The 23243-nt window shown below is 46.4% G+C and overlaps 1 protein-coding gene across 6 annotated transcripts in view; it reads right to left on the minus strand.

The window, feature by feature from the left end:
• Positions 1-23243, minus strand: part of LOC148473312 (chloride channel CLIC-like protein 1) — a 144721-nt gene that overhangs the window by 31179 nt on the left and 90299 nt on the right. For all 6 annotated transcript variants that reach the window (XR_015872983.1, XR_015872984.1, XM_088459807.1 and 3 more), the window contains exons 7-9: positions 21249-21339; positions 20254-20351; positions 7871-8017 (exon numbers count right to left, since the gene is read on the minus strand). Coding sequence is in view for 4 of the 6 variants with exons in the window: in XM_088459807.1 (XP_088315933.1) it covers positions 7871-8017; positions 20254-20351; positions 21249-21339 (336 nt within the window). In the remaining 2 variants the exon portion in view is untranslated. The remainder of the gene's footprint in view (positions 1-7870; positions 8018-20253; positions 20352-21248; positions 21340-23243) is intronic.

Here is a 23243-nt window from a genome sequence, read left to right on the forward strand (position 1 = left end):
AAGGACCTTGAGGCAACAGGTCCGGACGTTGAAGCAACAAGTCCGGATGTTGAAGCAACAGCATAGGAGTGTCTACTGAGAGACTTCGAAGATCTGAGTACCAGTGACGTCTGGGCCACGCTGGAGCTATCAGCAGGAGCATGCCGCCTTCTTGCTTGAATTTGCGAATCACTCGAGGAAGAAGGGAGAACGGACCGAAGAGGTACGCAAACTGGAAGGTCCACATGACCGACAGGGCATCCACTAGAAGTGCCTTTGCGTCTCTTGTTCTTGACCCGTACACAGGCAGCTTGTTGTTGTGTTTGGAGGCTATGAGGTCTATCCCTGTAAGGCCCCACTTGTTCACCAGTAGCTGAAACACCTCCTGGTGAAGAGACCACTCTCCTGGATGCAAGTCTTGATGGCTGAGAAAGTCTGCTTACCAGGACTTCTGGTATGAACACTGCCAATATGGCAGAGAGATTGCCTTCCGCCCAAGTCAGAATGAGGGACACCTCTGTCAGAGCCGCCTGACTGCAGGTCCCTCCTTGGCGGTTTATGTAAGCCACCGTGGTGGCATTGTCTGACTGTACCTGCACGGGTTTTCCGTGCAGGACATGTCTTGCTTGCTGGAGAGCTTTGAATACTGCCCGAAGTTTCAAGATGTTTATCGGAAGAGCAGATTCTGCTGGTGTCCACCTTCCCTGGAAGAAGTGTGGACCTGTCACTGCTCCCCAGTTTCGCAGACTGGCATCAGTTGTCAGAAGGACCCAGTCTGCAATCCAAAACGGGCGCTCCCTGTTCAGGTGAGCAGTCGGCAACCCATTCCATCTGGAGAGGATCAACTTCTGCAGAGGTCTGGAGTGGAACTGGGCGTACTCCACCATGTCGAACATCGACACCATGGAACCCAGTAACCTCATTGCCGAGTGAATAGACTCTGACTCTGCAGGCAAATGCGTACTTTTGCCTGTAACGCAGAGATCTTTTCCTCTGTCACAAAGATCCTCTGATGTTGGGAGTCCAACAGGGCTCAGAGATAGATCATCCTCTGTGAGGGAACCAGGGAGGACTTCTTCCAGTTGATCAGCCAGCCGTGATTCTGTAACACAGAGACTGTCAGTTGCAGATGGCACTGAAGTTTCTCTGGAGACTCTGCCAGCAACAGGAGGTCGTCCAGATAGGGTTACAATCGAACCCCCTGCATCCGCAGGTGAGCTGCCATAACTGCCATAACTTTGGTAAACACTCGAGGTGCTGTGGCCAGACCAAAGGGCAGAGCCTGAAATTGGAAGTGTTTGTCGACCACTGAAAACCTGAGGAACCGTTGGTGCGCTGAGACAATAGGAATATGCAGGTAAGCATCCTGAATATCTAGCAACACCATGAAATCCCCAGGCTCCATCGCCAAAATGATGGTACGCAGGGTCTCCATCCTGATCCAAGGAACTCTCAAAGATTTGTTGAGGGATTTGAGGTTGAGGATGGACAAGTAAGACCCACTGGGCTTCTGTACCAGAAAAAGATTGGAGTAATACCCCAATCCCCTCTGAGACAATGGAACCGGCACTATGACTCCAGCCTGGAGCATAGAGTGTAACACCTTCCGGAACTTCAGGGCCTTGTCCTGATTGGACTGAAGACCCGTGGTGAAAAACCGACTGGGAGGCCTCCTCCGGAAGGAAAGGGCTTACCCCTGAGAAACCACTTCTCTTACCCAAGTGTCTGTGGTGGTCAGACACCAGCACTGGGCAAACTGAAGAAGTTGGCCTCCCACTTTGGGGTCCCCCCAAAGAGAAGCCCGTCCCATCAGGCTGAAGGCTTGTCGTCCGACTTGGGAGCAGGACGTCTCTCCAAGCCTGCCTCTTTGGCATGGCAGATTTCTTGGCCCCTGCCCGTCTCGGAAAGGACTGTAACTTGGACTTACCCTGGGCCCTGTACGGCCGAAAGGACGAAGAACCCGACCCTGATGGGACAGAAGCCGATGGCAGACACACAGACTTAGCTGCTGCCTGAGTGGCCACAATTTTGTCCAGGTCAGGGCCAAATAGGACTTGTCCATTAAAAGGCAAGCATTCCAATCCCTTTTTGGAATCAGCGCCGCTTTCCAAGAGCGCAACCATAGGGTGCGGCGAGCCGCCACTGCTGCCGAGGAGATTCTGGACGTGGGGAGACCTATATCCAAGGCTGCCTCATTAATGTACGTGGCTGAATCTCTGAGATAGCCCACTAACTCCGCCTGCTCAGGCGATGAGTCGGTGTCCAGAGACGCCTCCAGGCTCTGGCCGCCCAGCACACGGCCATAGCCGGTCTGGACGCCCCCCCAGCAAGGGAATAAATGGATTTCATGCATATTTCCACCTTACGATCCGTAGCAACCTTTAAGGAGGACATGGAGGGCATGGGTAATGTACTGTAGCACTCCTCACTAGGCGTGTGACAAGTGGATGAGAATCCACTTGTGGAGGTGTTACCCACTTTGAAAAATAATTGTGCGCAAAGGGGTACGCAACAGCCAAACTTTTTTTTGAGGCTGGTACCGCTTACCCGGATTTTTCCACGCCTCCTCTAAATGATCCACTAACTCACCAGATAGAGGAAATACAGTGGCATCACCCTTAATGTCCTTAAAGAGAGGCGTATTTGGATTTAGCCACTGGGGGATCATCATCCTCAATAACTAAGGCCGTACGGACTGCCCGTATAAGGCCGGGTATATAGATTTTAGACTTAGACTCTTGGTCCGAATAGTCAAAAATCTCACCGTCATCAGACGACACATCATCCTCATCAAACTGAGGCATCTGAGACACTAACGACCGCTTAGGTGGCCGTAAGGAGGATTCCCCTTGCAATACGTCCGTCAGGTGCTGTACCGTATTGGACAATGAGCCGGCTGTTAGACAGGGAAGGACTTTACCGCACAGCCGCGGCCCGCTGTCCCTGGTGGTCTAGTGGAAGCGCAGGTTAATACCTGGCTCCATGCGCAGCCTTTCTCTAGGGAGCCCCCTGCCTGGAGACTAAAAAGACTTATCGGTGGGTACCCTCCGCGGGACCCCGCTGCTTACCTGCTCCCCTTGAATCTGGCCACAGTCAAGGTAATCCGAGGTCACCACTAGCTGTGACCCCAGATACCTACCAGCATCCCCGAATCAGTACCTGTGTACTGGTCGGCAAGGTGTAGGAGTGACAGCATGGACGTCAGTACTGACTGTCCAAGCTGTACAACTGAAATGTGCAGCCACAGCTGCTTTGAAGAAAACTTCAGAGGCCATAACAGCCCCCCTCTGTTAAAGGTGATCCGACTCCGAGCCGGGCACCAACGAAACTGATTTGCCTTTGGCTGGGGGGTGGGGTATAGGAGAGGGACCCCAGTGCATCATGGGACGCTGAAAATTTAACTCTGTGGTGCCCGATGTCTGACGTCATCGCCTATACCCCAAGGTATCCTGTGGATACCCTATGGACCCTGAAGTAGAAATATCATTTGTGCGGGTATAGGTTTTGTTCAAGGACATCTCCCAACGCAGCCACAAATGAGCGTTTCTTCCATGGCTTGGACATTGTAGCCAGTAATTTGCCCGAACGATTTCCCCATTTGCAGTAGGAGTGCTTTGTATAGTCTAAGCGTTGCTGCGCCTGGGACGTGTGAAAAGAATCAAATAGCCTCTTATCTCTAAATTAAGCCACCAGATTGGTTTCAGATGGAGATTCTATGTAATAATTTAAATTTTTAGAAGCAGCCTCCTAGAAAGATTTATGTTTGGTAGCATTGTCTTGCCTCAACTTAGCAACATAGCCGAGAATGTGTCCCCTCATGACCGCCTTCGACGCCTCCCAGAACAGAACTGGATTGTTCCAGTGTTCACTCTAACTCTTTTTAAAATGGGCCAATGTAATAAAGTCCGAGAACATGCAAACTCGCATGTTTTTCAGACTCAAAAAAACGCTCACGATTTAAACTCTCATCCAGAGGTTTTCCCATTTTGAAGACACAACTCGGCCAATGTAATAGTGTGAGAGTTTACTTCTAAATTCTCACATTTTCTAAACTTTCACACTATTACATTTTGCCCCTCAAGTCAACTTACAATATAAGCGTAAGGATGTTTAGGAGGAGCAGGTCTTTCAAGAGCTTCTACAAGATACCAATTTGATAAATTTTCCTGAGATCTTTAATTCTAGGCAGGTTTACAGAAATTGTCCTGACAAGATCAAGAGAATGGAATAGTTATTTTTCATTATTGGTTCCTTACATAATAGAACATGTAGCTCTCCAAATCAACAGGCAGATGTGAGTGTTACATGAAATATACCATTTGAGATAAAAATCTTGCAAGGGATTAGACATTATAGCATCTAACACTAGATTATGATCTTGAGGTGCCCCAAAAAGGAACAAAGCAGTTTTCCAATCCATACTGAAGAAAATCTAGAGTTTGTGAAAAAGTAGCAGAAGTAGGGCCAAATAGTTTAGGCTTACACCACAGAGTAAGTACTTTACAAATCCTATAATAAGTAGGGGGGTAATTTGATTTTCTGTCTTTAAATAGTATAATGTCTCTATTATATTTTTAGAGATCTCTGCACCTTAGCAATGACAATGCAATCTCCACGACCTCAAAGACAGGACATTTGGGTTAAAATGCAGACTCTGTCCCTGCTGCAGAAGACCTAAGTGAGTGGCAGAGGTCAATGCTGTTCCAAAAGGACTTTCCAATCCACTGTAGCACAGACAAAATACTGTAGGAGCACTGTTATGACCACTACTACTCTTGTTCTTCCATAGTGTGCTAGCAGAATTTTGAATGGAATCAACAGATCATTCCCTATGGTCTGGTGCTCCTGTGATGGGTTTATACAGAGGCAACTTTAGTGTTTAAGGCTGTTGTCTTTGAACCTATTTGAGGGAGTCCAAACTTCTGTGTTCAGAAAAAAAAATCTCTTTGTGTAAGACACATTCTCCTGGATGGATGGCATATACAGTATCTTTAGGTCTTTCTCTGCCACATGCAATTAAGTGAGGGATATCAAATTATTTTCTGCTCATGACAGTTGTGGTTATTGTGCCTCCATGGCAGTTTATGAAAGCCACCACTGTCCAGTAGCCAGAAAAGATCCTGAGATATTTGTCTCTTAACCACCTAACTGACCATTTTTTTTTTTTTTAATTGTGGGGGAAAGGGGGGAGTCTCACACTATGGAGTCGAAATGTGTCCCTATTGTAATATTATCTCCTATCCCCCCAATGACATTACTCTCCCCCTCATACAGAGCTGGCATCTGGGGGACTGAAGTTACCCTCCTTGTACATTTGTTAGTGCGAATGCACTGCAGAGTGCCATGCACATGGCATTCTAGGGTGCAAAAGTGGCAGTGATGTAGACGGTTAGAGACAGCTATGTCACTGCCGGGACACTGGATGAGGAGGAGAAAATCTGTTCTGCACATGTTAGTGGGAAGCGTGATCCTACTAACCATTTAACCAGTGTAAAAGATTGTGCACATGGATGTAGCTAAAATGTGGGCAGAGACCTTGTACTTATGTTGCCTTTTAAAACAGTGTCCAAAGCACATTTATCAACACACCCCACTTCCCAGCAGCATATTGTATTATTATAAGTAATATGACATAACATTTGGTAAAACACAAATTAACACTGAACTTGATGAGAAGCGAAACAAAGCAAATGTGTATTGGAATCAAAATTATCTTAATCTGCTTTAAAAAGCATGTTGAATGCTTAACATTGACACTTGCGTAAAAAGCTTTAGAATAAAAACCTTGATTTCCTGTCTATGCATCACAAAAAGCATAAAAAATAGTCCATTATTAAAAACTTTTCAGCCTTTCCAATGTTCAAGTAATTCAATAGGAAATATTGTTCAACTTTGATGAGATCCTATAAACCAGCAGTTCTCAACTCCAGTCCTCAAGTACCATCAACAGGTCATGTTTTGTGGTTTTCTTTAATCATGCAGAGATGAGTAAATCTATTTTGCAGGGACAGTAATTATGCCACCTGTTTCCACAGACAGAAATCCTTAAAACATGACCTGTTGGGTTGAGGTTGAGAACATAGGCGAAACGAGGGGGTGGTCCGGGGGTGCACAGGACCACCCATTAGCCCAGTTCTCCGAACCACCGCTGCCCGCCCACCGCCGTCCAGGGCACTGGCCGGCGGCCACCCCGCACCCATAATCGGAGCTGAGCTCTGATCGGGCAGCTCTACAGTCTACAGCTTCTGCGCATTGCTCATGCGTAGAAGCTTACCTTAAAAAAAAAAATTAAAATCCGCCAGGGGAGCTGCTGTGCATGCCCAGCAGCAGCTCTTCCCACAAGCAGCGGGGCAGACAAAGCAGAGGACGGAGCAGCACTGAGCAGGTAAGTGCTAGCAGCAGTGGCGACTGCAGGGGGGGGAGGGGTAGGATTGGAGCTGACTGCACAGGGGGCTGGGGTGGGGGGAGCTGACTGCACAGAAGGCGGGGGGGAATAGGAGCTGACTGCACAGGGGGCTAGGAGGGGGAAGGTTGGAGCTGATTGCACAGGGGGCTGCAGGGGGATTGGAGCTGACTGCACAGGGGGCTGGGTGGGGTTGGAGCTGACTGCACAGGGGGCTGGGTGGGGGAAGGTTGGAGCTGGCTGCACAGGGGGCTGGTGGGGGTTATAGCTGACAGCACAGGGGGCTGGTGGGGGTTAGAGATGACTGCACAGGAGGCTAGTGGGGAAGGTTGGAGCTGACTGCACAGGGCTGGGGAATGATGCTGACGCACACTGGGGATGGCGAAATGGCGCAGAGAGACGCACACTGGGGTCGGGGGAATGGGGCTGAGACGCACACTGGGGTCGGGGGAATGGGGCTGAGACGCACACTGGGGTCCAGGGGATGGCGAGGCCCAGGGGGTCCAGGGGATGGCGAGGCCCAGGGGGTCCAGGGGATGGCGAGGCCCAGGGGGTCCAGGGGATGGCGAGGCCCAGGGGGTCCAGGGGATGGCGAGGCCCAGGGGGTCCAGGGGATGGCGAGGCCCAGGGGGCCCTGGTGAGAGACAAGGGGGCCTGGAGAAGGAGAGACATGGGGGCCTGGAGATAAAGAGACACAGAGAGCCTGGAGAACCACAGGGGGGCCTAGGGATGGAGACATTGTGGGGTCTGGAGTAACACTGGGGAGCCTGGAGAGACAGAAGTTTGATCAGGGAAATTCACATTTTTCCTGCACAAAAGTTTCTGTTACTACAGTATATATTATCTGGTTATGATGATGACATGGGTTATATTTCTACATAAACAGGCATCTTCCAGACAATGTGATCTCCTGCATGAATATTGAATACCGGCTGAAGACACTGCCCAGTGAAGCTCAAATTCCTCAGAGGTTCCCCGTTGCAGAGAAACTACCATATAGGTAAGAAAAGACTTTAAAACTGACTGGGGCCCCAAAAATTCGCTGAGGGGTGACACCAAGGTAACAGGAGCCAGGTGCTGCACTGTAGCATTAAGTGCAGCACTCAGCTCCTGACAGTGTGAGGGAGCCAGCACTGCACAGTGCTCACCCGTACTTCTGGCACCCCCCACCACACTGGACCACTGGGGTTCGGGCGGCAAGGCCATACCCCTTCCCAAGTGACCACGCCCCATGTCTATGAGGCAACGCCCCCTTTCCTGTCCGGCGCCATGCACACAAGGTTCCTCCCCACACAGCGTAACACCATGGGGACAGACGCCACTTTTCCAAGAAACAGTAACACAATATCTGACATGCTAAAACTGGGACCACCCAATACCAGATCTCTAGTTTTGCCTATGGTTGAGAACCAATGCTGTAAACATTGCTGTTTTTTTTTATTTAGCAGATTCTACCTTATAAAAATTTAAAAAAAGAAGCATACTCACCAACAGAAGAAGCGCTATAATAAGGAGCACTGGCAACTGGTAGAATAAAGGAATCTCTGCAAGTAAATTGTGCAAAAATTCTCCGATTGCTTTCCCCACATGTTTTAAGGGTTCTGTTATGAAGTCTGTAAAAGTGAGAGCCACTGCCTGTACAGGAAAGATACAATATTACCCAACTGAAAACATGAAAAAAAAATAAAATGTGTATATATATATATATATATATATATATATATATAAGAAACTGTTAATAAATAAAAATAAGTAAATATCTTACAACAAATTTCATTCAGACATATATTTTTCACTAACAATTACATAGCAGTATAGTAATCATTGATGGCAGTAGGGCCCAGAAAAGTACAATTCCTTACCAATGCATATTGCAGACATAGGCAAACGCAGGGGGTGTTTCCAGCTGACCAGAATCCCCCCCTTCCCTACCTCCAGCCTGGCCAGTGGTTTGAATCATAATCAAAATAGCAGTCAGAGTCAGACTGACCAACAAGAGTATAGGGGAAATCCCTGGTGATCCCTCTGCCTGAGGGCCCCACCCCCTCTTCATACAATATGGCAGATTCCAGCCTGTGCACCGAAATTGCACAGGGTCAGTTACCTGGTAGTGCAGGAACAAGGATGAACATGGTGGTTGCATGGATTGTTTCTAAAGAAACTGCACCAAGATTCGCCCTCCTGCCAAACAAAATTAGTAGTTGAGTTACAGATGTGACCGCATACACTATTGCTGCAGTCGCGACAAAATGCCCGTCAGCGTCGTTTTCGTCTGAAAATACATCTTAGACGCAATGCTAAGTGCTATGGTGCAGTGGCCGCTGCTTTTTCTGTTCTCGTACACCTGGCATAATGAGGGTAGGTGTAGGAGGACAAATTTGTAACATATCTAATGTTTTCTTGTGTTGAAAAAACATTTTAAATTTAGCATATTGCAAACTAAGGGGCTGATTCAGCATTGCAAGTAAGTGTAATGATGAATGCAGATTCCCGATTATCGCACGCAGCCCCTTCTGTGCCTCTGCCTAATTGACAGGCAGAGGCATTTAAGGGGCAGCCGATGTTCCTGGAAATGGGGGCGAGTCCGACCCAAATTCCAGGAGTAGCAAGGTGGGACTGCGTCAACCAGTTTCCTGACCTCGCGAGCTGGCCAGCCTGTGTAAGCGGAGGCTTACTCAGCTGGCCACCGATGGTCACGATGGTGATACCAACCTGCTACCTCGATGGCAGTGCTGAGATCGCAAATGCAGCAGGGAGTGTCATACACCTCCTGCTGCATTTGCATTTTTACAATGACGGAATTGCAAAGCTGCCGTACTTCAAAAAGTGTCCAACACTTCCCAGTGATAATAACTTAGATAACCTTTTTTGCACAATGACAAGATGTATTTAACCTTTACTAAACCTACTGCAGTTCTCATTGAGTTTTCGACATGATCATATGTAGAGTGCATTACAGTATATGTAGACAGGATCACAAATGTGCTTTATTATTATACATTTGTTACATTATAAAGTGCACAATCTGGTACTTTATTCTGCATAAACTATTTGTATTTGCTCTATATATTTATAAGGGGGTCTCAGATCACGCACTGTAGTATCCATGTTGTGTGCAGGTTATGGACTGATTCAGACCCGCTCGCTAGCAAGCGGCCACTCGTTGCAGACTATGGGCCTGATTCAGAGCCACTCGTATGCGGCAGCTCGTTCGCTCCGAGCGATGTTTGCCAAACTGCGCATGCGTACGGATCGATATACGCATGCGCGAACCAGTCAGTGCGGCCGAAATTCATGTGCTCGCAAAATAGCGAATGCCTGATAATTTGAGTGACAGGATGAGGCGTATGTGGGTGGTAACAGGGGAAGGTGCTTGAAAACGGGGAGTGGAGATCCGATCGCAGGCGTGCTTAAAGGTCAAAACGGGCGTTTTATGGGTGTGCATATTTAAAACAGCAGCGTCATTGACCACGTCACTGGGTTTTTTTTTAGCCAGAACTGCTCGCAAAATTGTGGTAGCAAAAACCAACCACAAGAATAGCGAGCAGCTCATACCCTGTTCGATGTACTCGATTAATCTAATAAATAGCGGACATGACGTAGGATGCGAACGGCCAGGGGGCGTAGTTTCCCAAAAAACGACCGCAAGTTTTGTTCGCTCGTTCAGACCTAGAGGCGTGAACAGACCGCAAACAGCGAATGGTTCATTTGAATAGCCACCCCTATTTTCTGGACGAGCGAGCGCAAATAGCGTCCGGCTCTGAATCAGGCCCTATGTTCGCTAATGTGCGCATGTGTGTAGTTTGCAGTGCGTGTGCGCAAACTAGTATGAGCAATCGGAATGTGATCGCTCACTCTGCAAAGACAGCCCAGTGGAATGAGTGACAGGAGAGGCCGTTTGTGGGTGGTAACAGGGGCAGGCCAGTAGTAACGGGGGAGTGGAGTTGTGGACGCAGGCGTGCCAGAGTGTTTTCACGCCGTTTCTGGGGCCTACATAATTAACAGGCAGCGTCATAGTACACGTCACCTGGTTGAATAATACACTGAAGTGCTCGCAGTCTTTGCGGTAGGGTACAGTCAACCGCAAGCGCTGCGGTCTGATCCGATGGAACCCGATGTACCAATGGTTGTATATACTTCTTGGAGATTATGTACGCAAGTGGGCGGCTAAAGACAGGCTGGTGGGCGTCTATGACCACAAAGTAATCGCTCGCCAAGACATAGTGGGCGTGCTTATGCCTTGCTCAGAGTCCATATTGCCATAGCAAAAGTGCGTATCTATGCATTGTATGTGACTATAAATGCTAGCTACTGTATGTACACTGCCTGTTTGCAAAACTGTCAGGTTTATTATCACTGTTTCTCCTCATCACCTTGAATGTGTGTGGGGTGTTTTCATGAAAGTCACATTGCATTTATACTGTATACCTTATACCATTTATACATGTGTAAGGTAAGAAGGAGCATGTAAGCCCTGTGTTGCAGGCTTGTCTGAGCAGGTTGTTAACCAGGATGGATGGTGTAAGTACTGTTCTAACAGCTACTTTATGTCTCTGGTACACCTGCACCAGCACTAGAGCCAGCTGTGTGGCCGCTTGGTTTCAGATTTTGTCGCACGTAGTGGACAAAAGCCGCAGGAGCACAGGCTCTGGCTGCAGTGCCTCATGCCATGAGGTGTTCACAGCATTTGCGTCCTTCTGTGTATATGCCCCATATGAATTCCTGTTGGGGTTATTCTGCTACTCACTCTAAGTCAGAGTCCGAAGGCAGTTAGATGGGTAGCGGGGAGCAGGGGCATAGGATTCGTCACCCATGACTCGGTCTCCTCATCAGACTCCGGTACGGAGAGAAATGGGTCTGTTTTGGTGAAAGAAGACCATTAGTCCTAGTGGATGTCTCCTTTCGGAAATAGCGGAGACTGTCCTCAAATGAGGAAGAGGAGGTTTCTTTGATGTCGAGGCGGCCAATCTTTAGACGTCAGGAGGTGAATACGAATTATTGTTCTCAATCTGGGTGCTGACGAATCTCAGGCTGGGTTGTCCATGCGCCCTGCTTTCAAGACAGATAGTAGACTACTGTCTGATGAGATGTAAGTCCTGTGCGTCAGGCCTGTCTGAGCAGGCTGTTAACTAGGGTGGAGTGTGTAGTACTATGGTAACAGTTACTTCATGTCACCGGTGTACCTGCACCAGCACTAGAGCCACCTGTGTGGCCGCTTGGTCTCAGACTTGGTCGCGCTTAGTGGACAAGAGCCGCAGAAGCACGGTCTCCGGCTGCAGTGCCTCATGCTGCGAGGTGTTCACAGCATTGATGTCCTATATAGATGCCCCTCATGAATTCCTTGCAGTTCACTCAGGCCTGGTATCACAGATGCCTGGGTGTGAGAGGTGGCTCTGTGGGTTATGCCATCTTGTTCCAGAGGCACCATCCTCAGAGGTTGTGGACACGACCTTTCCTGCAGACCCAGTCAGAGTCTCGGCCTACCGGGAGTCTATTGGGGCCCTCCTGGGATACAGAAGTTAAAGTCCCTGTGACACAACAGGGAAGGGGTTATGTTTTGTATTTGTTTTTGGGAAAAAAAAAACCCAAGGTGTCGCACTGCCCTATACTGGATCTAAGGTAACAGATTCGTCCAGGTGTCCAAATTCCTCTTTACGGCAATTAGGCTGGCAATGGAGCCTGGAGACTTCATAGTTTCATTGGATATACAGGATGCATATCGGCATCTCCTAATTGCATAATACCACCAAGCCTTTTTCAGGTTGGAAGTAGATCAGCAACATTACCAAGTTCAGGATCTACCCTTCGGTCTAGCCACAGCCCTTCGGGTGTTTACCAAGCAGTCATGACTGCTCGTCTCAGTGGAGTCAGGATACTGCCATATCTAGATGACCTCCCGAGATTGGCATTCTCAGGAGAGGTTACAATAGGATGACTATTGCCTGTTTACAGGAGCATGGCTGGGTAATGAATTTGGAAAATAGGTCGTCACTTTTTCCAACTTAGCAGAGGGTGCACTTGGGGGAACTGCGGGACTCTCTCGGACAGGGGTTTTGTCTACCAGAGGACAAGATTGTAACACTACAGACTTGTGTGCACAATCTACCTTCCAGGCAAATAGTGTCAGTTCACTTGGTTATGCAGATGCTGGGCTCTATGGTAGCCACGTTCGACATGGTGACTTATGCCCAGTTCAACTCCAGGTCCCTGCAGTTGTGGATCTTGGATCAGTGGGATGGTCTGTATCATCGGATAAAATCCCAGATGGGTTGCACCTCACCAGAGGTTTGCCTCTTCCTAGCCTGGTGGCTGGAGACAACTCATTTTTGAACAAGGGTCGTCCACTATGGGTCCCTGAGTGGATACACCACAGACGCAAGTCTGCGAGTATGGGGAGCAGTGACAAGTCATCGCACCTTTCAAGATAGTGGGATAATACCAGAAAGTCACCTACCAATAAATATATTGGAGCTTCGGGCAGTACTCAAGGTACTCATACGTGCACAGGGCAGACCTGTCCAGGTTCAGTCCGATAGTGCGACAGCAGTGGCCTACATGACCAAGGAGGCACATGAAGTACGGCAGCTATGGAAGAAGTGGCAAGGATTCTGCTATGGGCAGAATGCCATTTTCCAGCGGTCTCGGCAATAGTCTTCCCAGGTGTTCTCAACTGGGAAGCAGACTTCCTAGGTCGCCAGGACATACAAGACGGAGAATGGGGTTTTCATCCGGAGGTATTTTAACTCCTGGGGACAGGTGGGGGATGCCAGATAGAGCTCATGGCATTACCTCACAACCACAGGGTCCCCAGGTATGTGTCCAGGGACCCCTCAGCCACCTTTGTGGACACTCTGGTGGAGAGACGGTACTTCAGGTTGGCATACCTGTTTCCCCTAATCTCCCTCTTCTCAAGAGTCGTCACAAAATTCAAGCAGGAGGGCGGCAGGATCATACTAATGGCTCCTGCCTGGGCCAGGTAGAATTGGTTCTCAAATCCGGCTTGTCTATCCGTAGACAGTCCATTTTCACTGCCTCTACGACAGGTTCTGCTAATAAAGGGTCCCTGCCTATACCAGAGTTTACCTCGGCTGGCTTTAACGGCATAGCCTTTAAATCTTCTGTCTTAAAGGCCAAGGGGTTTTTTCCTTCAGTGATAAAGATGATGCTGAGAGCAAGGAAGCCTACTTCTGATCTCATCCATCACAGGGTTTGGAAGTAATTTTTTCTTTGGTGTTACCATAGGAAATATGGCCCTAACATGTTCAAGATATCAAGGATATATTTTTTTTTTTTTTTCCAGGCTGAATTAGACTTAGGTCTTTTCCTGGTTACCTTGAGAGTCCAAGTTTCGGCTTTAACTGGTTTGATTTCAGCGCAAGATGCTCCTCTGCCGGATGTTAGAACATTCTTACAGGGGGTTCTGCGCCTGCAACCTCCACTTCTCCCACCGGTGGCACTGTGGGATTTGTCTTGGTTCTCAGGGCACTACAGTCGCATCCCTTTGAACCCTTGGATAAGGTGGACTTGAGGTGGCTGACGGAGAAGGGGTTTTTCTCCTGGCCATCTCTTCAGCTTGCAGAGTGTCTGACTTGGCAGCACTGTCATGTCGCTCTCCCTATTTGGTGTTTTATTAAAATAGAGCTGTCCTCCGAACCAAGGCGGGCTACCTCCCAAGGGTTGTGCCCGTTTCAATATAATTTAGGAAATTGTAGCACGGCCTTTCAAGTCTTCAGACCTGTCTACAGGTGAAGCTTCCCTGGGTGTGGTTCGTGCTATTCGTATCTATGGGGAGCACACCAACTCCATCAGGGAAACGGTTTCTTTGTGTTTATATCGTTCACAAAAGAGTTTGGCCAGCGAACCAACAGACTTGGCTCACTGGTTCTGTATGGCCATTTCTCAGACCTATACACAGGCTGATCCCCCTGTTCCTAAACAAGGGAACAGCACATTCCACTCGGTCCATGGGACCATTGTGGGTGGTAAGACAGGGCTCCTCGGCTGAATGACTCCGCAAGGCAGCCACTTGGTCTTCCGTTAATATGTTATCAAATGTATGCCTCCCAGGATTATTATTATTATTATTACCAGTTATTTATATAGCGCACACATATTCCGCAGCGCTTTACAGAGAATATTTGGCCATTCACATCAGTCCCTGCCCCCAGTGGAGCTTACACTCTATATACCCTATCACACACACACATATACACACTAGGGGTAATTTTGCTAGGAGCCAATTAACCTACCAGTATATTTTTGGAGTGTGGGAGGAAACCGGAGTACCCGGAGGAAACCCACGCAAGCACAGGGAGAATATACAAACTCCACACAGTTAGGGCCGTAGTGGGTATCGAACCAACGACCTCAGTGCTGTGAGGCAGTAATGCTAACCATTACACCGTCATTGGGTGGCGGATTCGCTTTCAGGAGCGTCCCCACCTCTAAGGACTGCTTTAGGACGTCCCAAGGTAATTCCTGTGGACCCTATAGAACCCGAAGAAGAAATACAGAATTTTAGTATGAACATACCTGTTGATAATTCTTTTTCTTCGAGGTCCATAGGGTCCACAGGGCACCCACGCTGACATACCTGGCCTCAGAAGGGATCGGTTCCTAAGCTTTTTTTTGTCACAGATTCCCTCTTCGCTTGTTGAGTGTTTCCTGTGTACATGACACTTCCTTCTCCACTCTGTCTCTTGCCGCAGGGTTTGGTTACGAACTGAATGCCTGTGGCTGGGGGTGGGCTATATAGGGAGGAGGACAAGTGCATGCTGGGAGCTCCAAAGCTTTACTGTTTGGTGCAATGGACGCCGTCCAACTATATATCCCAAGGTAATTCCTGTGGACCCTATGGACCTCGAAGAAATAGAATTATCAACAGGTATGTTCATATCATAATTCTATATTTTCAGTCTACCACTGCATAACTATATACATATATATTTGGAAAACGGAACATTCTACAACCCAAAAACCTGTGGTTTATTGTAAAGGAAATATCAATTCCATTTTTTCTAACAAGGATATATAGTTACAATTGTTATTTGCTATAATGGTGGACTGTGATACTGTTGGTTACATAAATTAACATTTTTAAAAAGTTGGTTTATTATATTTACCATTATCTGAGCTAGATGATATGCAGTACTGTTTTACTGATATGTGCTTTTATGTGAAATATATATATGGAATGGGTATGTAATGCTGACTGCCGGGATGCCTCCTATCAGAATACAGACAGTGGCATCCCGATGGTTGGTATCCCGACGGTTGGTAAGTATACTTACCCTTCTCCCTTCCCCCTCTAACCCTCCCTTCTTGTAGCCTAATCCTGATGCTCCCAACCTTGCTCCCTAACCCTCCCTGTTAGGGCCTAAACCTAACCCTCCCCCCTTAGTACCTAAACCTAACCCCCCCCAGTGGTGCCTAAACCTCCACCCTAGGGGTGCCTAACCCTAACCTTCCCCCCCAAAATCTAACCCCTCTACGCTCCCTAAATCTAACCTCCCCTCCAGCTGCTAACACTATGGGTGACCCAGACTTACATCGTTCGGGCTGGCGTCCTTTGGAGTTCCGGCATCGGGATTAAGATAGGCAATGGTATTTCGACGCCTATCTTAAGTCCTTTGTCGTGATTTCCGTCAGTATTGAAACCGGCGGCATCGCGGCAGCCGGTCTCATAACTACATCCCATATATATCTATATCAACCTACACAAAGCAATCTGAGACCATTCACGTGTGGGGTTGCTTCTCAGCCAAGGGAGTGGGCTCACTCACACTTTTGCCTAAGAACACAGCCATGAATAAAGAATGGTACCAAAACATCCTCCAAGACCAACTTCTTCCAACCATCCAAGAACAGTTTGGTGATGAACAATGCCTTTTCCAGCATGATGGAAACTCCCCAGACCTTAATCCCATTAAGAACTTGTGGTCAATCCTCAAAAGGCAGATGGACAAACAAATACCCACAAATTCTGACAAAACTCCAAACATTGAATAGGCAAGAATCAGTCAGTATGTGGCCCAGAAGTTAATTGACAGCATGCCAGGGCGAATTGCAGAGGTCTTGAAAAAGAAGGGTCAACACTGCAAATATTTACTTTTTGCATAAACTTAATGTAATTGTCAATAAAAGCCTTTGACACTTATGAAATGCTTATAATTTTACTTCAGCATACCATAGTAACATCTGACAAAAAGGTCTAAAAATACCAAAGCAGCAAATATTGTGAAAACCAATACTTGTGTCATTCTAAAGCACTGAAAAAGAAAAATGGAATCATGAGCAGTCAGGACATTTCAGAAAGCATATTCATATATTTCTCTTTGCTGCCCTTCAAACATCTTGCAATAGACAGACAGATAGGATACACTTTTTATGGGATTGCTGTTTTAAATGCCATATTTTAAAACAATTCGGCAAATACTGTACTTATTTAGCATGACTGGAATTCAAGTCATAACTTAAATTTTAGCTTTTATTTTGTGTGTTTGTATGAAAGCTACATTAGTTTAAAGTGGATAAGTTGTCAGTCCAGCTTTTAGTTTATCTTGATATAACATTCACAACAAGTCTGAAAATAATCAAATCAACATAATATACCAGGGCTGATTGAAAAGTAATGAGACTGATATTTTTATTCAGAATCAGATGACTCTAAAGGATCTGAACAATTTTCTTTTTCGAAGTCGCGTCCTTCACATACAATAAATTTTTTTGCAGCGTTTCAACAATGATTCAAAGACGTGCAGTAGACTGTTTTGTGACATCACTTTTAGTGTTGCAGCTGTGACATTTTTCACTTCATTAGTTGAGAACTTCTGTATACGCAGTGGTTTTTTCAGGGTTGGGAATGCCCAGAAATCATATGGCACTAAGTCCGGGCTATATGGAGGGTGTTCCAGTGCTGTCCCATTAATGACAACGGGTCGCGCGTGCGATGTCATCAGTGGGGCAATTCCATTGCTGGACCCGGATGCCGCTGCGTTACACGTGGTGTGGGGTTAGGTATATCTAAGTAGATTTTTGCTATTGTCTTTTGTATCATTAAAGCATCGAAACGTTGATATTATACCCTGTCCCTGCTTAGACGCGGTTCCTGGGATATACATCATGCACTATGTTTAGTTAGAGGGACTTCCGGTGTGAAGTTCCCACCTGAGGGAATGGGTATGAAACCCGGCGGCCGGCGGTTCGATTCCCGTCAGCGGCAGAGTGCGACGCAGCGGAAGCCCGACAGCGCTGGAGATCCCGATCGTGGATAGGTAAGTATCCACTAACTTAACCCTCCTTAGGGGTGCCTAACCCTAATCCTCCCTCTAAGTGCCTAACCCTAACCACCCACTTCCCAGCTGCCTAAACCTAAGTCCCCCCCGGGGGGTGCCTAACCCTAACCCTCCCTCCCCCTAGCCTAACCCTAACCCTCCCGGGGGGGTGCCTAACCCTAAGTCCCCCCCGGGAGCCCTAAATCTAACCCCCCCCCCCCCCCGCGGCTGTCCGCTCGCGGCGCCCGGCATCACTACAATCGTGATGCCGGGCGCCGGTCTCCCGGCGTCGGGGAAATGCGGGCGTCTACATCTAGACGCCCGGCATTTCACCCATGCCGGGATAAGACAGTCGGGAAGCCGGCTGCCGGTATATAGGCAGTCGGCTTCCCGATTGCTTCCCCACCTGAGGGACGGCGTCTGACTGGAGGCGGGAGAGCGGCCTGATTTGTAAGTATTTAAACTTGCACTTATCACTTTATTAATTTGTATCTGACCTGAAGACGGGGTAGCAGTCCACGAAATGTCGATATAGTGAACTGACATCTTTTTTTCACTAATGAAAGCCTTGGAGTGCCGCCTTCTGTGTGTGTATATATATATATATATATATATATATATATATATATATATAGTGATAGGATCATTGGTAAAGTGGTCTGTGGCAGGTACATTTGTCCCAGATTCCTGTCTTATGTGTTTTAAACCCCCAGGAGAAAGTCTGCAGTGTAGCAGGCTTGAGTTTCGGCTTTTTGAAAAGCCGGTTTGGGACCTGGGGGTTGTGGGTGAGAGGAGAGGGAGGGCTCCACCCACGGCCACTCCAGGTTTTGGTTCTCGCAGCCTGGTAACAGGCTTGTTAGGGTTTCCACCTGAGAGTGGCCAATATAAGCCTAGTGTGTATAGGGCTGAGTGTCTCACCTGGGAGAGCAGGCAGGGAGTTTGCTCAGAGACACTTGAAAAACCTATTTGTGAGTACTGTGCTGTGCCTTTGTTGCTGGCGAGAGCATTAGGCCCTGCCAGGTTCTGGTAGTGGGGGAACTACCTGTGAAGTTAGTGCCCCGACAGGGCTAGGATTTATATTTATGTTTTCTTTATCTTTCTGTCATTGTACAATAAAGACTGGCGCCGACCAGCTTGTACTTGCATCCAGACTGGTGTGCTGCTTCCCTGCTGCTGTGTGTGTGTGTAAGGAAGGAGTCCTCTACCCAGGAGAGGGACCCCCCAACCTAACTGTGTCACAATATAATTATATATATATATATATATATATATATATATATACACACACATACACATACACACACAACAATGTATGTACACCTTTATTCTGGATTGCCACAGTCACATGGCACATGATGTGGCCCCGAAACGTCGATGTATAGCACTTATGTCGGAATAAATCTGCATTTCTTCACCTTCTACCAAGACTCCGAGTGCCGCCTCTTGTGGATATATGTTGTGGGGACGCTGCTCCCTGTAAAGGAGGGCACCGGAGGCAGTATGTTCTCATTACTATTGTGAGTGCCGGATCACAGCTGTTGTATACATACACACACACACATTCATCTATATACAGTACACACAACAATGTATGTACACCTTTATTCTGGATTGCCACAGTCACATGATGTAGTGACAATGACAATGAATAACTATGTGTAGGAAGACTGGTGAGAAAAATGAAAATTATATAAAAAAAAATATCTCAACTTGCTATTATTTTTTAAATTGTGCTAATTAATAAATTGTGTTAACACCCATAGAAATTACAATAAACAATATATTGAGGAGACAGGAACAGAGTACAGGAATCCAAGGAGTAATGGGACCCATACATCTGTGATGGATTTCCCTAATTCCCCATTCTACTGACTCCAAGGTCAGGGAATCGGGGAAATCTAACATGTTGGATAATCTGAATTCCCCCAAATCCACCCTGAAAATTGTTGGAATGGGCGAAATGGAGATTTTTAACATGTTCACTTTCCCTAATAGATTGCACCCAATACAGTCTTCCCCCACCGCAGTGCCCTCAATACTTAGAATGCCCTACTGCAGTGCCCACAATAAATAGTCGGCACCACCACAGTGCCCACAATACATAGTATGCCCCAATGTGGCAGGCTGCTGTCCCTGCATCTACTGCCTGGGATAGGATCTGAGACCCCAGCAGAATGATAGGTGGGCAAGTACCTGATTTAATTGTAGCTGGGCAGCTGCAGGAACACCAGGGAGGAGTTTGTGTGAAGCTAATCCTGGTGAAGCTGTCTGACAAGGTCTATCAAGGAGCCCTGGCCTACACTGCCCCCGCTATTGCTGGCAAGTGTACATTAGTGCTCTGCAGGAAGAGACCATGGAGTACGAGCAGCCCAGGGAAACAAACTAGCCTACGCTGTCCAGCTAGTGAGGAAGGGCAGCCAGCAGCATGTTAGTGATAGTGACACAGCGGTCCGTCTCCCAGGGGTTGCTTCTGTGTGCCTTTATTTTGCTCACCGGCGGGCTGTGCGCTGTCAGACGCTATGCGCTGTGGAGCTCTTCAGTATCAGTTCCTTGTTAGAATATACCACAAAATAGACATGAGTGAAAATCTCAACTCACCTTTGTAGGTGACACCATCAAAATAGGATGTACCATTACAATTTTAAAATACTCCTCACATGGATCATTTTGGAAAGAGGCAGAGGCTTTAAACCATCCTGTAGAACAAACCAATATTAAGTACATAAAATCTGAATGAACACAAAGATCACAATAACATGTTGCCAATTTATTATGATTGAATAAAATGAAATAGATAAAACAATGAATTACACTGGGGGTCAACTCATTCATTGCAAAGACCTAACAGTCCACTTTGTCCAACAATTTAATAAACAAAAAGTGCATTCATAAAAAACACCTATAACCAATTGAAAATTTTTAAATTCTCTGTATTTAGATCAGTAATGAGAAAGACAAGCAGAGCGGAGGACGTCAGCTAGGATAAACATAAACAAAGCAGTTGTGACTCATGATCATATGGCTGATTTGAATAACAAACCATAAAAACATGTGTGATTACACCATATCAACAGTAACGGTAAGGCCATAAATCTCCTTTTATTAGTAAAAACTATTTTGCAGCAAATTGTTTCCTGTTTTGAACAAAACAAATACTGCTGTGCTGGTCTTTGTTTTTGTCAGCAACACTTTATTGGCTGAATACTCCTACACATTACTGTATAATTACGTTTTGTTCTCTCAGACTTTTTTTTTTTTTTTGTAACGGTCTTTAAAGCACTAGGCTGACAATGTATCGGCCACGATATCTGTGTTCTTTCCGTGAAGGAACAGGGGAAATGTCAGTCAGACAGGGGCAGCATACACAGGCAGTGCGGCCGACTTGCAGCTTAAAAACTAATGCATCGGACGGACATACTGGACGATTCTGCATGCCTGACCGATCAATTGTTTCAGCTCGGTTCCGCATGCACGGTACAATTATATGGCCAATTCACCATCAGGCAGATAGCCCAGATAATTGTATAATGTATGCCCAGCATTAGGAAGTAAACAGATGTTTTAAGTCATGTTGTGTACATTATTAGGCTCACCAATCAGACTTTCAGTCCAGCTAATCTTTTCTACGCAGCTGTCAAACTTGCCCAATTTTGCGGCTTCGGCTTGTCGTTCGGCGAAAGCAACCTAAAAACAAAGAGTTATGTGTCATCTAATAAGCCATCATATATCGTGCTTTGTTTTTGTTTCCAGTGTAAAATTATATACTTGACACCTTATATCAGATATATCATTTCTCACTAAGAAAGAGTGAAACTTTAAAATTTATTTATATAATAATACGTTTGAGGTCACCAATAAGTAATTAGTTCAGTGAATTCTGGATTTTTCTTCATTTTAAAATAACAAATCTTGTTTTATATTGTCCAAGAAAGCAGTCATTTCCTCATCTCCAGCTTTCTAAATTTGATTGTAATTGCCAGTTGCTTTCGGTTAAATAAACAATATACCGCTTCCTATTGGTGCTATAAAAGCAGCCATGGGCAGTTTACTAATAGAAGATTAACGTAGCATATGACTGATGCTATATAAGACCCGTTTTATGGGGGTCAGAGATTAGAGTACAGTTGCGTCCACATACATCTACCCTACGTGAGCTACAAGTCTCGTTACACATAACGCGTGAGTGGCGTGTGACTCTGTAGCTGCGAGCGTCTTTTTGTGCATTTTTTTACATTCAGATGCGTCTTATACGCACAGCGATGTAAATAGGACACACAAGCAGTTTGTTGTGATTAAAATATGTGGCATGCCTATAGTCTGTGTGCAACTTTGGGTGAATCTGCATGCTAAATGCTACATTACAGTGTTAGCAGCTGTGACACTAATGTAGTAATGCACCCGTAGTCGCACACCAATATAGGCATGCCATATATCATTTTAATCAGCAGAAGCTGCTTGTGTGTCCTACTCAGATCAGAGTACAAATAAGACGCATCTGAAGGTAAACAGTCGCACAAAAAGACAATCTGGACTACAGAGTCACTCCACGGCATGGCACAACTAGAAGTAGCTTTATGTCATTTACAATCCGCCAGAATATTTCCCAAGGTAGTGGAGTTAAATTGGCTGCAGAGCTTCAGTTGGGTCGCGTGGTTGGCCCGTTTCTCATACCTCCCATGCCTGATTTATGCATATCTCCTCTAAGTGTAGTGCTCAAAAAGGTCCTGGTTAAGTTCAGGCTTATACAGCACCTGTCCTGCCCAGCCGGAAGATCAGTGAACTATGCAAATGACCCTAATATTTGCAGCGTGAGTTATCAATCCTTTGCTGCTGGGTTTGGTTAGGGGTTTTGGATAATGGGCATTGATGGCAAAGGTTGATATTGAATTTTCAGTTTTCAGCGGTCTTTAAGCGTAGATTGCTGGTGTTAAGTTTGGATGCCTTAAATCAAATAAATTCTGGCGCCAACACCCAATATCAAGCCTCTCGTATAGGGTAAAATGGTGGTTGCAATACTAATGACAAACTCTGTGTAAATTTGTAATTACTACAGCAAAAACAATGAACATAGTCTACGCATCCACCAGAAAATAACCCACCGCTATGTAGAAACCCAATGGGTATATCAATATAGTAAGCACAAGCTATATTATAATAATGTATATGAGCTGATCCAAATAAGAAAATAATCAAAAAAGAAAAGATATTTATTGATCACACTTAAATAACCCCACTTGTTAAAAAAATAAACTATTAAAAAATTTTAAATTAAATAATAAGAGATATGGTAAGAACTTACCCTTGTTATCTCTATTTCTACGAAGTCCATAGGATTCCACAGGATACCTTGGGGGTATTGGTAATGACGTCAGACATCGGACACCACAGAGTTAAATTTTTATCCTCCCAGGATACGGTGGGGTCTCTCTCCTATACCCCGCCTCCGAGCCAAGGCATCTCAGTTTCGTAACAAGCCATAGGCCGGAGTAGGACAACAAAGAGAGAGAAGAAAGTCTGGAACACACAAGAATCACATACTCACCAGAAGGAGACGGAAAAACCAGTGACCAGATCAAAGCCCATCTGCA

This window comes from Taudactylus pleione, unplaced genomic scaffold, assembly GCF_031769625.1.
Source record: "Taudactylus pleione unplaced genomic scaffold, aTauple2 ptg000936l, whole genome shotgun sequence".
Taxonomy (NCBI): Eukaryota; Metazoa; Chordata; class Amphibia; order Anura; family Myobatrachidae; genus Taudactylus; species Taudactylus pleione.